Source organism: Miniopterus natalensis, chromosome 5 (genome assembly GCF_054644295.1).
Source record: "Miniopterus natalensis isolate mMinNat1 chromosome 5, mMinNat1.hap1, whole genome shotgun sequence".
Taxonomy (NCBI): domain Eukaryota; kingdom Metazoa; phylum Chordata; class Mammalia; order Chiroptera; family Miniopteridae; genus Miniopterus; species Miniopterus natalensis.
In genome coordinates, this window is record NC_142085.1 from 61473344 (window position 1) to 61491923 (window position 18580).

At 39.3% G+C, this 18580-nt stretch overlaps 1 protein-coding gene across 2 annotated transcripts in view; it reads right to left on the reverse strand.

The window, feature by feature from the left end:
* FRK (fyn related Src family tyrosine kinase) overlaps positions 1 to 18580 on the reverse strand; it is an 80161-nt gene that overhangs the window by 33237 nt on the left and 28344 nt on the right. For both annotated transcript variants that reach the window (XM_016198729.2, XM_087817164.1), the window contains exon 2: positions 5924 to 6045. In XM_016198729.2, the coding sequence (XP_016054215.2) occupies positions 5924 to 6045 (122 nt within the window). The remainder of the gene's footprint in view (positions 1 to 5923; positions 6046 to 18580) is intronic.

The following is an 18580-nucleotide window of genomic DNA, read 5'->3' on the forward strand; positions in this document are numbered from 1 at the left end:
CCGATATAAAAATGCTCGCAGAATGGATATAGAAGTTTCACTGCATAATAAATTCAAGGAGCAATTTTTTTCCAGCCATTTAATACTCGCCCCTACTTAGGACATACAATTGTATTTACATTCTGGTTAATGGTAATAGAGTTACTGGCATGGCGCGCTCTTGTGGCAGCTGTGAGTGTCCGCATTCATTTTAAAGGAAGGATAAACGAATTGCTCAGGGCACTGATTGTGAAACAAACAGCATTTTGCCACTGGGCCATTACCAGATTAGAACCGGTCAACAGATCTCAAAAAGCTCGGAAGCAATAAAGGTGTCTGAGCGGTTGGTGGAAGGTGAGTTTGGGTCCGAGCCCTGTGCCAGGCAGACAGACAGACAGACAGACACGCTGCAACTGACACCCTTTTCCAATTTTGCCTCCTCTACAAAAGTTTTATTACCTGAAAATAACTAACCTTTCAAGGTGAGAAACTATCTTTCTAAAACAAGTCTGAAACACCACAAATAGAATCACATGGTCCAGCCTACAGAGGACGTGCTGATGGCTTTCTCCTGCTCCTGACAGAGTACAGGGCGGAAAAGCGAGTGTTTGGGGATCTGCTATCTTCATAAACTTTGCTGGGAACTATGGAGCTAGAGCAGAAGCATGAAACAGGAGCAATAAAAGGAAGTTTCTTATGCTCAAGGAGTTTGTCATCTCGTTTGAGAAGTACATTTTTACCTATAGTGAAAGAGTTACGTATAAATATAAGTGAATCTTTGAATATGTACGTTCAACATGAAGGATGCACACGAGGTCAACATGAAAAGCTATACATCTTCCCCAGTGAAGCTATTGCTGTCCTCATTACTTTTATAATTGCTTTCTGAATTAATTTATAAGACATGCAGAAATATTTGCAAAGTTATAAAGTGCATGGTATCACTCAGGTTAATCATGCAGATTATTCAGAAAGTTGCTTCAGATCATTCTGGCCATTTTCAAGCGTTGAAGCTGTCCTTAATGAACACGCAATTGCCCCAGCTAAGGGCCTTTAAAATACAGTGATATCTCTTCTATAAAGACACTTCCACCATTTGTGCAATACTTGGAACCTATGACTTTGAAGGATGAAACATTTATTTGGTTCTAAAAATTCCAGTACACTTATCTAAAAATTAAATTATGTCACTACAGAAGCATATTTTATATTCTCAGGAAGGGACTTCATAGCAAACAGAGTATTATGAAAGTCCTTCACACTCCATGGAACCATCATGTCCACTGCAATGGAAATTTCTCACAGTAAATACTCTGCTCAGAATCAGCAGAAACAAGTCAAAAACACAATAATGGCTACTTGTATGTCCACTGCAATTGCCTCAACACCTCTGAGTTTATTTCCTTTGCTCCTCTCTCCTCTCTCCCTGTACATCTAGTCCTGCTAGAGTCACCACTCGCCCCCAGTCACTCAAGTCAGGGATCTGGGGATCAGCCTAGATGCCACATTCTCCCTTATTTTGCCCCAATTATGATCAGCCACCAATTCCTGTCAGTTCATATCTTCTAAGTACTCCTCATCTCTATTTTCTACTCTCTATTTGCCATACCTCTTCCCTGGTTCTGGCCATAGTCTATGGAGATGTGCAGGACTGACTAGTAAAGAACCCTGGGAGCTCTTTTTAAGCCCACTGGACTGTCCCACCATCACCCCCTTATGCCAGCAAGAGGGGCTACACCTGAACTCAACTTCCCACAAGGCCTAAATCCCATCAGTGCTGGGATTTCCAAACAATCCTGTAAATAATTCATATCCAAACTCACACTGCTTAGCGCCAAAGCACAGGCTCTTATTCCTAGTCCTAGGGCCACTCCCACACTTGCCCATAAAATAAAGGAGAGCAACAGAGGGCCCTGTGGCTTCTGGGGACATCCTGTGCTGGAGCCGAGCTCTAGTGCAGCCTGCAGAGCTTGGGTCCCATGGCCCCTCTCTGCAGAATGCTGACGAACTCTGCTGTCTTGTACCTGTGGCTTCACACAGCAGCACGTGATGCCACTATGTTCGCCTCTCTCACTCCTCCTCAGACTATTACCTAGAAACCTCTCATCATGCTATCAAAGGTCAGGCTGGGTCACTTTCTGCCTAAGACTTCCCTCTGCAGAACAAGGGCCAAATTCCTCAGCATGATCTGCAAGACCCCGAACAGTTTAGCTCCAGCTTTCCTTTCCTTTCCTTTCATTTTCTGCCATTCCTTTTCTTCCCTCCTCAGTCCCCGCTACACACACACACACACACACACACACACACGCCTCCTCTTGCCTCACAGCAATTCAGCCGTATTATAATCCTGCTGCAGACTGAGTTCAGGCCAGGGCCTTGCTGTCTTTGCTGCCTTTCATCTGGCAAAGGTCTGGCGCATAGTAGGCCCCTCGAATGTTTGTTGAAGAAACAAACAGATATGTTAATAAGTGATCTCCACTCCTAGATGCATCACTCTGAATACTGCTGATGAGCTTTTTTGCCTCATGTCATCAATGTAGTCATTTTTTCAACTACATTCAATCTATTAGCATTTGCTTTTGAGCAGGTTTCACTGAAGATGAATCTGCAGAGTTGTCTAAAGTAAACTTACAATGTGCAATATGGAATCTCTTCAGAAAACCTCACCTGCAGCTCAATTTTAGTCCTGCAAGTTCATTTTCCTTAAAGTGTACTTTAAACAATAATACAAATGCTTATAGGATGCCAAGCATCAAATTAATATTAATGATGACAATAATAATTTCCTTTAAACTAATTGACTGAAGTGAAGAAATAGCCAAACCATTTTACATGAAGTCAGAATTTTATATTTTTCATCAGAAAAACAATTCACTACCAATGACAAATAACAGTAGGGCCACTAAAACTACCTGTCATGAATCTAATGAAGACAGATTCTCCGGCTGCCACATATAATATGTAATATCCAAAAGCACGGCTGTAACTCACAGCTAATTAGTGTCTTGCCGTTATGAGAGGTGTCAAGGCCCCAGCTCTCTTTTGAGATCTACGCAGACCTCACAAGAGCCCACAGCCATGCAAGGACCACACAAGCCAATTAACACCCACCCCAACTTCGGGCTGCTGCTTCTGGAGTGCCCCGTCCCAGCCTCAGTAAATCATAAGCTTTTTCCTGACAGCCGCAAGCCGTGGCCGCCCAAGGAATCAAGACAATGCTTCTAAGGAAAACTCACGTGGGAAAGACAGGCAGAGACAGAAAAGAGATATCTGCCTTTCCTTAGCAACTCAGCAGTCAGCAAAACTGAAGCCCATCAATTCTGACTGATTCAGGAGACAACTGCACCAAGAAATGAATCCCTGAGTGGTCTAGCTGAAGATCCTTAGTAGTATTCAACAGTCAGCAGTTGGGTTGTCTGTCGGTTGAATGTAGATGTACAGAAGACCTTTTCCTTTCCATTTTTCTCCTGCATAACCCTCCTCCTGGCTAAAAAGAGAATTTGAGTAGAACATAATTGTCCGCGTTTACTTTGTCCCCTAGTGAATACACAGCAGTCAGATAATTTGTTTGAAAGGCTCTAAATTGTTTGACCTCATTGAAAAAGAATCTATAATGACACGCTGGTATCCAAGTAAAGGCTACGAAGCTTAGTAAATCCATAAGCAAGTGCTAGAGTATTCTCAGCACATAACAGCCAATATCCTTGCAATTTTGTTCTAAGCCTACAAAACTGTTCTGCCCCATAATATTCCACTTCAAGAGTTTTCAGAATAGTCAACTGTAGCTTGGGCATTATGCAAAGATAGGACTCAGCTAATTCTACTTTTAGTTTGTTTTCCTCCAGGAAATATGACTCTTCTATATTTTAACGCTAATCTAAAACATTTAATCTAGCTTTTGGCTAGATAATGACTATCTAACTTGATATGTAAATATTGGCAAAGGCAAATAAACAAACGTGGATGCATTTAATATCTCCAGCTCTCTCACAGCTCTTCTTGTCATTAGACTAGGAGATTTCAAAATGCTCTGTTTTCTTTTTCTGAATATAGTATTCTTGTGGAAATCTTTAAAGCTTCAAACATTTATTGCATCATGTAAAAGCAAAATAAATGGAAATAATTAAAATACATAAAATATGAAATAGGTTAAATAAATGATGGCACACCCATACAATGAAAAGTTATGTGGCTTCTAAAAATAATAAAAAAATGTTCACAGGATACTGAGAGACAAGAAAAAAGAAGCCTAGGTCCATATTATACACACAAACACATATAGATACACATACATGTGTATATATACACATGCACATATATACATACATATATATGCACATACACATATATATTTATATATTTTTATTTACAAGATGATCTCAATTTTGTTATCTGTGTGTGTTTTTCTGGGTTTGTGTGAGTTTGTTTAAATTAATATACTTAGAAGTTAAGCATAGAGAAAAGCTTGCCAGAAAGGTATTTCAGTATTAAAATGTATCTTCAGAAGGTTATACTGCAAATTATTCTTCTTTGAACTTTCCTGTTTCTAAGAAAATGTTTATATTACTTTTGTAGTCAGGAAAAAAAGCTATTATACATGATAAAACATTCACTTATGTCACCTGAGTGTATACAGGTGTGGACTGGTGGGAAGGCCCAGCCCTGTCGGGCATCAGTTCTGAGTGGCTAATGCCCATCACACATTGGTCATTAAAAATTGTATCACCCTGGGTACAAACAAAATTAGAAAGGTCGGTGGCACATCATTCTTGGTAACATTTCAAGAATGGCAATCAGAACAGCGCTGTCTAAGTGGGCAGGGGCGGCGCTGAAGTCACACCATTCTGTAAGATCATATTGACTCAGTGTCAGAAGCGGCAGAAACGAAGGAGGGAGCCTGAAAACCATGCGTCGGCACCACGGCCCTTAATTCCCTTCAGCTCCGATCCACCTGCCCTGATACTTGGGACCATCGGTATGAAGAAGAAAACGGGTCGCAAACACACACAGCGTGGCCTGGGTCGGGTCGGGTCAGAGCTGCGGGCGCGGGCCCAGGGCCGCTTCCACACGGTGCCCCGCGGGCTGTCCCGGCTGCAGCCCCGCGAGCCCCCCAGGCGCCCGGGTGTCATGCTGCAGGGCGACAGGGACAAAGGAGGCAAAACCTCCTCTCCCAAAAGGCGTAGGTCTAGTTGGCGAAACAAGGTAGCTATTTTAAAGGGGCTAATAACACAAATGATTAGACAATACAGAAATCAGAGAAAGACAAGAAGAAAGCCTCACATGACACGGCCCGGAGTGATCTTTAAGAAAGGACATCCTGCAGCAAGGAACATACACCGGGGGCAGGGGCTTGTGAAAGCAGACCTGGGCCTGCACCTGTCACTCCTAAAGATCGTCCTCAGGCCTCTGAGCTTCTTCCCTCGAGCAGTGTAAATTAAACACGGACTTGGCTCTCAGCTAGAAAACTACATTTGACAAAATGTTGCATGTCATGGAGTTAATTAAATGCATTTGCATCCAGCATTTCGATTCATTTTCTTTTTACCAGGCAAAGACAAATGAAATGCAAACAAAGAAAATATATTATGGCAGGATCAATTTTGACAGCAGTGTAGTTTTTGCTTCTTGCTTATTACTTCCCTAGACGGATAGGATCTTTGATAATGCAAGTGAGAAAACACGGCCAGATCCTTATGTGTGTGTGTTTTATTTCCTATCTAGAGTGCATGTATTTGAAACTGTTTACAGAGACTTCTAGCCATATACAGAAATGTCTTGCTAATTTTTATATTACTCTGGAGTGGCTCAGGATATATAATTTTGGTACTGTTGTGAATATAAGAAATAAGGCAAATTTAAAATTAACATGTCCATGTTTACACAGTAGATTTATGACTACAGACTATAAAACCCATACTTAAATTACACAAAACAATGCCCATACCTGAAAGGGCGAAACCTCCTTTCTCGCTTTCACTTTCTCTGATTAGAAAGGCACCCATCTGATTTCCTGAATATAATAGTTGTTTTTCTGCATCTGCTCTCTTGATTGCTCCAAAGAACCACCTAAAAAGAGAGAAATGTAAACTTCAATTAACCAGTCACATTCATTTTTTAAGGAGCAGGAAGTGTGACAAGAAAGTATTCTAACATCAATAATGTTTAATATTTTTTAATTGATTTTAGAGAGAGGGGCAGAGAGAGAGAGAGAGAGATTTGTTGTTCCACTTATTTATGCATTCATTGGTTGATTGCTGTATGAGCCCTGACCATCAGGGATTGAACTTGCAACCTTGGCATATCTAGAAGACGCTCAACAACTGAGCAATCCAGCCAAGGATGATATCTTTTAGTGAAGCCACTATAGGTATAAATGCCTCTGATACTTAAGATGATTTTTCAGGATGTCTTTTAAAAAATTATAGACCAGGAATTTGGCTGCTGTCGGCTCTCACATCCTTCTCACACCTGCATCCTGAGAGGTCTATGTCCTTCTGTCAAATCCAAAGCCTCTGGGTGGACCCACCACATAAACCTACCACATTTCATGCTCTAAATTTACTCACCATCACCATCCAACTGTCCTTGGCCTCACCTAACACCTCCTGGATGTTAGGAGGCAAACATCTCAATCAAATGATTCATGTATTTCACTTTAAGGTGTGAACAACTAAAAATGTAGTTCTCTGAACTTTAATTCCTTTATTTCCCTACCCCCACCATAATATGAGATGATTTTGCACGTTTAGGGGGAGCTTACTAACATAAAGGAAACTTTCATCCATGGAGGGATTATGTAAAAAAGCTCCTTCTGCTAAGGAAGTATCTTCTTAGTGCCACCCCTACTTCTTATCTGTACTCTCTTACCTTTCAGATAATAAATGCTCCAGAAACATAAGAGTCAGATACTGAACACACAGGTTTGAGAATGAGATTAACCAGCCCCAACAAATGATTTTAAATGTCAGAGCCAGTCTAAAACATATATCAAGTCAATAGATAACAATGTGATAATAAGGGGAAGCAGAGAAAGCTCCCTTTCACTAATAAGCCCTTACTATAGGGTCATAAAGTTTATCTTTGTCAGTAAAGATTTTAGGTAAAGATTTTAGGTAAAACATTGATCTTTTCAATGTAAACTCTTCAAGAAAAGAAATGCTGACTTGAGGAAAGAAAAACAAGCTGGGTGAGGAACTGCAGACTGGGAGAGGAAATACAGGCCATCAAAAATTGGTTCCAATTGGTTTGGCAGGTCATGGGTACTGGGAAATATGAGTGACATAATTGGAAGGAGGAGGGAGGAGGAATTGACAATAAAAAAAGCCATTAAATATAAATATCACCTTCTAACAAATGCAAGGTGTTTGTTAACCAATTCCCCAACCCTCAAATTGCAAATTACACATTTACTGTATCAGTGAAGATATGCCAGGGTATTTTGGAGTAATAAACAACTCCAAAAACCTCAGTGGTTTAAAACAGCTAAGATTTGCTTTATGCTCAGCTACATGTTCATTGAAGGTCATCTGGCACGCTGCTCTATGTTCATCTCTGTGTCTAGCAGAGAATTTCCACCTCCATACTTCCATGATTGCCAAGGCAGGACTGGAAAATGTGGCAAATCACAGGCTTGTTCCTGGAGCTTCTAGTTAAAGCTTCTATTCAGGAATGAAATCATTGACAAGTAAGTCCTATGGTCTTGCTTAAATGCAGAGGGGTAGAAAGCCCAATCCCACTATTTTCTATACGTCAGAGAACTGGCAACTTTTGGTTGGCTATACTACTGAGCACCACATTGGTTAATAGCAGGGGCCAAATTTATGCCCATGGACTATTGTCTGTCCAACTGAAATTATTAAAGGCATGGGAGCATTCCAAGGTGGCCATGTAATGAACTCATGGAAAAACAGAAATGCATGTTTTCTACCACTGCAAATAAGTCTACAGAAAATTGGAACTTAACAAAAAACTCAAACAGACCCAAACATATAAATTAGTGATGAAAGGATAAATTATTCAATAAATGAAGCTGATACTATTAATGATCCATATAAAACAATAAATTCACTCTTCCTACAGCATACAATAATTCTACGTAGATTAAAGACCTAATGAAAAATGCAGATTTTAAAACTTTCTGAGGATATTAAACTAAGAATGTTTTCTTAGAAAAGAAAAAGAAAAAGACATACAAACCTTAAGGGAAAAGATTGATAATATTTACTACACCACAAATAAAAACTTCTACAACAACATTACCATGAAGTAAAATTAAAACACAAGCCACAGACCTGGAGAAAATATTATCAAAGTATATAACCAAGAACAGGATTAGTATTCAGATTATATAGAGACATATAATCAGTAAGAAAAAGACAACAGAGTATAAAAATTGACATAGGGAATAATTGGACAGTTCAAAGAAAAGGAAAACCCAGTAACTACTTTTTAAAAAAAAACACAGCTTCTATCTGTGCTGGTAATTAGAAATATTAGGTATATTAAGTATAAAAACAATGAAATACAATTTTACACTATCTATGCTGGATGAAATTTTAAAACTTGCATTCAAAAAATTAAAAACTCTCAATCAGTTATTGGGAAAAATGTGAAAGAACTTTAATGCAATACCAGTGGCAATATAATTAGGCATAAGTAATTCAGAGAGCAATTTGTCAATATCTAGTAAAAGTGAATATTCGTGTACTACTCAGTTTCACTTCTAGACTCTATGCTAAAGGAGATACATTACAAGAATAATACACTGAAGAATTATAGCATTAAAAAATTGAAAATGATTTAAATGTCCATCATAAGAAAATAGATAACTTTATTTATAGATCAAAAGGAATACTATACGGCAGTAAAAAATAAATTGTTGCGCAGCAGGGTAGGGCTCAGCAGTTGAGCATCGACCTAGGATCCAGGAGACTGTAGTTCAATTCCCAGGCACATGCCCAGGTTGCGGGCTTGATCCCTAGTTGGGGGCGTGCAGGAAGCAGCTGATCAATGATGACTCTCTCATCATTGATGTTTCTATCTCTCTCTCCCCCTCTCCCTTCCTGTCTCTGAAATCAATAAAGATATATATTTTAAAATAAATTAAATTGTTGAAAGGCAAAAGGGAATTGAATGATACATACATTATAATGCCATTTATGTCAAGTTTATGCAAACATAAAAACACTATATTTTTAGGGATGCATGCATGCTTAGTAAAAGGTAAGTGAATAGTTAAAAATACCCAGGTTTTTTTTAGACTCCATTTCCAGAAACGGCAAGATTTCTTTACACAAATATTTCAAGCAAAGAAGCAACAGGGATCAAATATACTGATCAATTCCACACATTTTCCTGATTCTAAGCACACTGAGTATGCATAAACATTAAGATGTTTGATCAAAATGTAAATATGTAAAACTTTACAAGAATCACAATTTATCTAGCAGATCAAATTCTTAGAAGTATGATTATATCTCCCAGAGCTCATTATTCTCAAGAATAAATACTCCATTATATAAGTTTTATGTACATACATTACATTTGTATTTTGGATAATCAAGTCTACAAATGATGCATTTTCTCTGCCCAATTTATGTATAAGGAAGCAGTTTTTGTAAATTGAATGATTAAAGACATAGTAATTTTACTACATTTGTGAAGAGGAACTCTATAACTTTTAAAAATCCTTTCTGACTCACCAATTCTGTATACTTCTATAATAGATTGATACAATGACTTTACAAGGCAAATTGTACCAGTATTGAATCCAGAATAACAACAAAATGGATGTAAATATTTGGATACATCAGCTCACTCAACACCTGGAATTTTACTTGGCTGAGCTCCCATCAGAAAGTGAACATAGATAAAAACTTGTTTTCTGTCTGAATGTAGTGGCATTGTAATGCCATCGTTCATATTCAAAGATGACACGACTGCCATTGATTGCAGTCACTAGAGCATGTGCTGCCCTAGGGCCTAATGGGCAAACAACAGTTCTTTCCACCATCTGCACATGTGAAATTGTTCCTTAATCTGTGGTTTGAGCCACTGGCAGAACTGTCATTCTCTTCCGTTCCGCCTTTGGGGGCCCTGCTGTCCCCATTCTGGAAGGGCATGCACATCCCAGGTCTGGTTGTCCACCACAGCCATTTCCATCGCTCTCGTTGGGCTATAGTCCTTGTGTGCAGTGAACAGTGAGTGCCGAGGAGGGATCGGGGAGCCATGGGCGGTATAAAGTGTAACTCCTAGACCAGGAGCATCAGCATCAGCATCATTTGTTAGAAATGAAAATGTGTAGGCTTCATCCTATCCCTACGGAATGAGAAACTCTGAGGATGGGACCCTGCATCTTGGTTTTCATGAATCTGCATGTTAATCTGATGCGCACTAAAGTCTGAGAACTGCCGATGGACAGAAATAATCGAGATGTTAGAAATGTACACAAGACAGCTGAGAATAAATGACAGTTTGGCGCTTACATGTGAAATATTATCTAGTAAGATAATACCACACACACACTCACACACACATTATTAATACTTAATGAAAATCATAGTTATTGCTATGTCATACCTGCCATGAACGAGATCTTGGTTAAGAATCAAAAAAGAGAGAAGACATGCAATAGCTTATAATCTTAGAGAGAGAAATGTTTAGATTAAGAGAGAGCAAGGAGTGTGTGACTGAAGTCTAAGTTTTGATTTATTTTGCAAACACTGACCCAGTATCTATTGTCTATATATTCTGTAGTGCTGACAGAGAAAGATCTACAAGACATATTTTTCAATGAAAATGGATAAATTGCAGGGTAATAGGAATATTCTAGTTTTATTTGTGTTTTAAAAACCAACAAGCTAAAAATTACATGTGCTTATTTCTCTGGAGCTTAGTGAGAGATGATGAAACGATGACAAAGGAGTTTTGCTTTTTACTTTGCATCCTCTGAAATTTAGATGTTTATAGTAAGGTGCAGTTTTACATCATGTTACAATTTATTTAAATTTTTTAAAAAATGAAATCAGGAATATGCTACAAAAATCTACATCTTAAAGACCTGTACTATAAGCTCTGGCAGCGAGGACTGACAGACGAAAGAAAAATCTCAAAGGAACATAAGAAAGTGATTCCGGATGAGCACGAACCGGATGGAAGATCAGCAGTGACACCAGGGAAGTAAATCGGAAGGACTGAAGGACAGTTCCCCCAGCAACAGGCTGGAAGGCAGAGCACAGTATGGGTAAGAGCTCCCTGCGGCACCTATTGGGAAAGCTGCTTCCCTCCCCAAGCCTGCACTCCTCATGTGTTAGGAGGAATAACAATAATTACCCTGAAGGCTTGTCTTGAGGTTAAGAGAAATTAAGTAGGTAACATGCTTGGGACCTGTCCACATTCATGCTCAATAGATAGCACCTGTAGGAAAAAAACTATCTTAAGGGAGAGATGATATATTTGGTTTTCAACATGTGGAACAGGAGCGTATATGCATGTGATCTCACCCCCTGGGTGTGCGTTGAGGTTCCTCCCACGTGACCTGCCTGCCATTCTTGACTAGGACTGCGGCCAGCAGGTGGCAGTGGGCCATCTCACTAGCCCGAAGAGGCCAACTGCAGCTGGAACGTGGTTAACTTTCACTTTACAAAAAAGGCAAAATGAGTCTTTAGAGGAAACATCAGGATTGATGCTGTTTTACGTGGTGTCAACATTTAAAGAATATAGATATGGATCAAAATGTAGGGAAATCAGCATAATTTCAGGCCCTCCACCATCTGGACACCAACCATTTCTTCAACATGATCTTCCCTACACCTCTCCGTTCCAGCAAAATTCATACTCTTACTGCTGTTTGTAGTGGCGCTACTTACACTTGCTTACCCAGAATGTCTACAATACTCGGTGACTGCCCCTCTGTTTGGGCATGAGACACACAAAAGCTAGTGCTGCATTAAAAAAAATTTTTTTTTCCAATTATTCAGTATGTGCTCCAAACTGTAGACCTGGCCAGCACAAAGACTGAGTCTGCTACAGGCCATGTATACCTTTGTAGCATTTAACTAAATACTTGTTGATGAAAGAGTTAATACACTGTACCTCAATGCAGGCATTTCATGCAGTCTTTTGGTTTTACTGACTGTTGAATGTTGCTAGTGCCTGCGTTCTGGCCTAATCTTTTACTTGTGCTGACCACACAGCTTGGAGTGCAAAGTGCTAAAGGGAGAAGTCCTATCTGCTCCTGTCCAGTTGCAGGCCAGATTCCAATGTTAATTGGCCTCAGACCACAGATTCCAATCTGACCTCTCTCTTCTCCCAAAGAGAACACTTGGCTATGAATGTAAAGATCATAAATGAAACTGACTTTTCTGTACTCCAAAACACAAGCACAGCAGGGTTTCACACAAGAAAGAATGTGTGGTAAAGTGACACTGTCAGGTCCAGTCTCTGAGCTACAACTTGCAGTCACGTAGAAACCAGGAAGCTCCTTGCTGGTGCCATTTGATAAAGATTTTTGTTGTTACTTTACGGTCATCATTAAGGAGGAATTTTAAGGAATTCCCTTAGAGAAGAAATAAGGTAGATAAACTGGTACTTTCCTTGGTGTGGAAGCTACAACGCTGCATGTTTGTGAGAGAACCTGATCATAACCTGGGAAAATACCTAACTTCACAACACACCGCTCAGGTACACTCTGTTCCTTTTATCATAAGCTCTTGAGTAGTGGTATTTTTTTTTAATAGTCACATGGGGCACTATTTTCAGACATGACAGACCACTTAGTTTCCTAGCCACCCCCCCCCCAAAAAAGTTATCTCCTTTCATAAATAATTTTCTTTCTAGCCCCAGGAAGAAAAAAATAAAAGCAATTTTTAAATTTACTTAATTTTAAGGAATTTTAATTCCCAGCATCAGGAATGATATCTCATCTTGCTGTATTCAGGCACTGAGCACTCTTTTAAAGATGTACACAATAACTAGTTCTTTGGGAATGACCTTAACGGCATAAGCAAGGCCAAACACTGAGTTCAGTTAGCTGGTCGTCTGTCTGCAGCCCGCTCAAGGTGGGTTAATACTAGCATACTTTGGACTTGGCAGCCCATTCAGCATTTCCCAGATCCAGGTTTCTCTTACAAAAAGAAAAACAAGGAGCTACTGTTCTTTTTAAAAATATTTTATGACTGATACAGCACATGTACCCACCATCAGAACAGACACCGGCAAAACCAGGGACTTACGTCTATGTTTCAGCGCAGTGCCGATTATTTTAACACTAAATGATGCCCTATGTCATCCCTTAGCATCATTAAATCCTTTATCCCCCAAAAGCCATGGTAAACATCTTAAACATATCTTAACCTTCAAACTACCCTACCTGGTATTATTGAGATAGCCGTGCATGTAGCTTCTAGGTTGAAATGCGTCAGTAACATTTATTTCAGACTAACTATACGGAGAAAAGATAACAAAGCAGCAGGGTAAAAGAAGAGTATGTCTCTATTCCTTTGAGAATCTTAGTGAGCCAAGGAAGGCATGAAAGACCATTTTAACTGAGTAATAAGTCAAAAAGAAAATGGTAAGACAAAAACAAAAGCAGCATGTAATTGTCAAGGGTGTGCATTCAGAGAAATGAAGGAAGGCTTCTTAAAGAAAATACACTTTGAATGAGGATTTGGAAGAGATGAGAAATTCAAAGAAATGAAGGACAAGGGTGAAGAGCCACAGGTCTCTGTAAATAGATGGGTTAGGTGGGGGTGGTGGGCAGGAGGGTCCATTAAAGGGAAAAGCAAGAAAATGTAGTTCTTTGCTGGTTACAGGTGACTCCACGTGGAAACTAACTCCATGGGAGCAGATCTTCGGCAAAATTTGACAAGTACATTAAGAGGATGTTAAGATATTCCAAAGTAGAGTATTTTAAGTTTTAGGCTCATCAGAAAAAAAGACAGAAAAAATGACTTGTTCTTTTAAAAATATTTAATGAACAAATTTAAGAGGTGAAAGTGTGTAATGTGTGAAAGCAAAAAAGAATTCTCCCATGAGGGGAAGACAGACTTTTAGAGCTGGAAAGAAATTTTTATGAGGGTCCATGCGTACATCTCTGAAACTTATTGTAAATGTGTTTTAATATTGTAAATGCACTTTGGGGGGGGAGGGGTACCTGATGTTTCATTAAATTCCCAATGATGCCTGTGACAGAAAATATTCAACTCCTTCAATAAAGCTGAATGTTTTTTCCAGGTTCACACAGCAGCTGGTGACGAAGCTATAAAACCACAGCCCACCACCATAAAATTCATTCATTCATTTTTCACTCAACAATTATTTATTGAGCACCTACTATGTGCCAGGCACCATTCTCACTTGCAGAAATACAGCAGTAAATGGAACAGACAACACGTCCTGCTTTTGTGGAGCTCACACATAAGACAGAATGGCACACAATAAGCAAAATAAACGAGTAATTATATGTGTTCAAAGGTGATAAGTGCAAAGGAGAAAACAAAAGGAAGCAAAATAAGGAAGGGGAAGAGTGCATTTTTAAAATCATTCTTAGTGAGCAGTGATACGTGGTAGGTGGAATTTCAGAGGGTTTTCCTGTGTGTTCATAAAGTCAAAGTAATCAGGAGAATAAATGGAGCTGTGGAGACAAATTGGACAGAAGCTTTGAGAGGAGAACACAGCGAGAATCATAATCCACACTAGGACTGAAGCCAATGCCCAGATTTCTCAACTGCAGCTTGGCCAGGATCTACTAGCATTTTTTTTCTAATTAAGAAATAAACAATGTCCACCAACTTCACTCATTTTTATTATTGATGTTTATGGACGGAAATGCAAAACACCAGAAGCTGCAAGTATCCTTCAAAGAAGGGGCCCTGGCTCTTCAGCCAAAGAAAAGTGAGCAATCTGTTTAACAGGAAGAATACCGTTGGGTGGAAAATAACTATACATACAATAGAAATATTTCTGATTACAATAGAATAATTTATGTAGGTTCTCTTCATAGGTATCTCTTAAATCCATATAAAATTCAAACTGTTTAAATGAAATTGTTGTTCACACCTGGCAAACACAATGAAGAACAAATCTATCTAATCTTAATCCATATGGCACAGAGACACACATATATAGGGAGATGTGGATATGGGGATACACTGTGTTTGTGTGTGTGTGGTGTGTGTCCAAAGCACCATCACAGATATACACTAGTTTCACTGACTTTTTAGGGGTTTGAATGAAGATGTCCCATGGTAGACAAAAGATGAGACAGAGTCCATTAAAGGTCAGAATGGACACACACATTCTCCTTTTCCTTTCCGTTTTTAAAAAATAGTTACACCCTGTGCATCCAGCTACCCCCTCAACATAGCTATCATTAATAATTACCAATAATAATGCCAGCATTAGTAACTGGAGGCTGTTTATAACCCAGAGAAACGCCACCCACTGGATTTTGAAATGGTAGAAGCTGAGCATGTCTCCAAAGCAGCTTGTTCTTGTGAAAAGGAAAGCCAGAAGCAGTGCCAGAAAATACACCTTTTGTTTTCAGTGTCAACAAGCTATTTGTCAGAAAACAAAAGAAAGGCTCTGCCAGCCCTGGTGGATTTTTCTGAAACCTGAAAGTTAGTTTTCTGCTTGATTTTGCTTAGAATTAGAGGGCAGGGCAGTTGCTCACGTATATTACAGCCTCACTCCTAGGAACTGTTATGGGGAAAGGCTGTCTCAGAAAAGAAAAAGTGCTCCCCACCTAGCCCACCACACACACACACGCACACACGCACACACGCGCACACACACACACACACACGCAGGCACACATGCACACACACGCGCACACATGCACACACGCACACACGCACACACACGCGCACACACGCAGGCACACACCAGTGCTACTGAGCTTCCTCCAGGGCTCAGCCCCCAGGCCAGGTCACCTGAGCGTGCCCAGGAGAGTGGGTACCAGGCAAGCGCTCCCACCCAGGTCGGAGGTGGAGCCCCGGAAGATGCAGGCCCCCAGCGCCGCAGAGAAGCCCGAGGCAGGGAACCTGGCACGGCTTTTGAAAAGTACAGCCTTATTTTTTTGAGGCAGGGACTTTCTCTCACCTCCGGTATCACCCACCCCAAACCTTTGCTCTTTCTGGTCCTCTCTGCCCTCACTGGACCCTAGTCTCTTTTTGTCAACCCATCCAAAACATTATAGATTCAGTCCAAATTCGGTGTCAAATTTGTGAAGAGCAAAGATTTAAGTACAATCTTGACTAGAAAACACGTTCAAACAAGCCAATCAGAAATTTGTTTTCAGAAATTTAATATCCTGTCCCCAAAGAGGGAATTTCCCAAGCCACCTTGTCCTTCATGTCCAGGGCTCGCTGCCAGGTCGCTGAGGCTCCTCTTTCCTTCCTCCTGCCTCCCAACCAGGCCTGTACCTCAAACTCCCCCTGCTTTTGTACACAATGCAATCTGCTCTCTACCCCACCCTCGCCCCGAACTAGATTCTGGGCCTCCTGTATATTCCAGCAGAAGTGAAACTGTTCTGGGGAAAGGCCCATCACTCCACACCTTGATTCTCAACAGCACAAACAGCCAGAGTTCTGAAAATAGAAATTATTCATCCTCTGGATTGCAGCTAAAGTCCTGAGCTGGAAAATAATTCTCCAGGCCAGCTAAGTTGGAGCACCAGGCTCCTTGCCTCACACCCCTTCCCTTGGTTTCCTTTTTTCAGCATTATTTAATTAGTTCCTACTTCCCCACTATACTTGTAAGCTCCAAGAGGAAAAAAACCCTAATTTTGCTCATCACAGCAATTCTCAGAGCCTAGCACAGCACCTGGTTTTACAAATACTCTCAATAAATACTACCTTTAAATGAATACATGAATGAATTAAATGATTATTTGGGAATGTGAGTCTTACAGTTAAAAGTTAAAGCTGACAGGATAACTTCAAAACATAGGAAAGGCATATAGAGAGAATCAACTGAAGGTTTGGAACAGAGAGCAAAAGAATGTCAGATTTTTATCAGTCATGAATATCCTCAGAGCCAATCAGGAGCTCACAGTCTTAAAGGGAAAGTGTCAGTAATAACAATCACGATAAGGATAACACTTGGGTTCCACTTTTTAATTCACAGTTGTCATCCCCTACATTATGACACTTATTCTCATGGCAAATCTCAGGTAGTCAGAGCAGGTGCTTCAATATCCCCATTTTGTGGAGGAAGAAATTAGAGCTGAGAGAAACTGAACGACTTGCTCAACTCATGCATATAATAAGCAGCCCTAGTGTGTTGGCAGCTGTTCTAAGCAGTTACATGTGACCTTTCCAAAACTGTGCAGAATATGGAGTTGGAAATATGGAATTGTTCTCAATTCATAATTTACTCTATAGAGAGGGTCAGAAATATAAAGAAACCATTGCATAAAGAGGAAGCCCAGGTTGAAAATATCATAAAGAGTTATCAAAAAATTTTCACCTGAATTCATAGAAAACTGCCCCACAATGTGACCTTAATAAAAACTAAGATGTTTGGGGGCACATCCCTTTCTTTGTGAGCGGATAAGCTATCTTTTATGATGTCCTCCAGAGAAAATGTTAAATAGGGTAAATCATTGGTTTGAACTAGTACAAGTCATAAATTTTCATTTCTGATTTTTAAATTTCTCTTCAACTTCACTAGTTTCCAGAAAGAAAATAATCACATGAGGAGATTTACCCATTATTGTCTTTGATATTTTGCCTGAAAAAAAAAAACAACTATTATGTACAGCACAAAGAATCAGTCACTTTCAATAGTTATGATTTATTAACAGCCAAATTTCAGGTTTTAAAAATGTTCCCAGAGGTATACTTTTATGAAGTTAAATACTAATTCCTGTTTATTGTTTAAGGGTAGGCTTGTTTGCATGAGAAACAAATTTTGAATCTGGAAAACCAAATAAGATTCAAATAAATATTTAAATAGGTAAAACTATCCTAAAATTATTGATTATGGTACAAATACAAATTATGAAACTTAAAAGTGCTTTTCTAAAATATCAATAAAAAGTAATCAAACATTTCAAAAGTAAAGCAAAGTTATCATTTATTCCTTCTATAGAACATAGTATTACAAAATCATTGTCACATAAAGAGTCAAAGAAAATAAAGTCAAAAATGTAGGGAGAAAAATCTATAGAGAAGGCAGTTCATTAATATTTTACTATTGTTATAATGTTTATTATTTGTCAGCTTCCTTAAATAGCTTGAAGCGATTTCTTCTTCTGTTCTAGATAAACATTCCCTTTCCTACTAAATGTTGTCCACATAGTATTTTCTAAAAGAGATTCTCCCCCTCCAAATTATATTAGCTATAGGCCACAAAACACAGATCCACCCGTGTTCAGAAATATTTCTTGAGACAGAAATGCTCAATGACAAGACACAGTCTCTCCATCGCCTTGAGTTTTCATACATGCACTCATGCTGGGCATTTTCAAACTTTGCATTATAGAAATTTTCAAACATATTCCTAAGTGGAGAGAATAGTATAATGACCCACTTTTCTCCAACAACCAACTTCAATAATTATAAATATTTTTTTATTCTTATTTCTTGTAGTATGTGCTTAA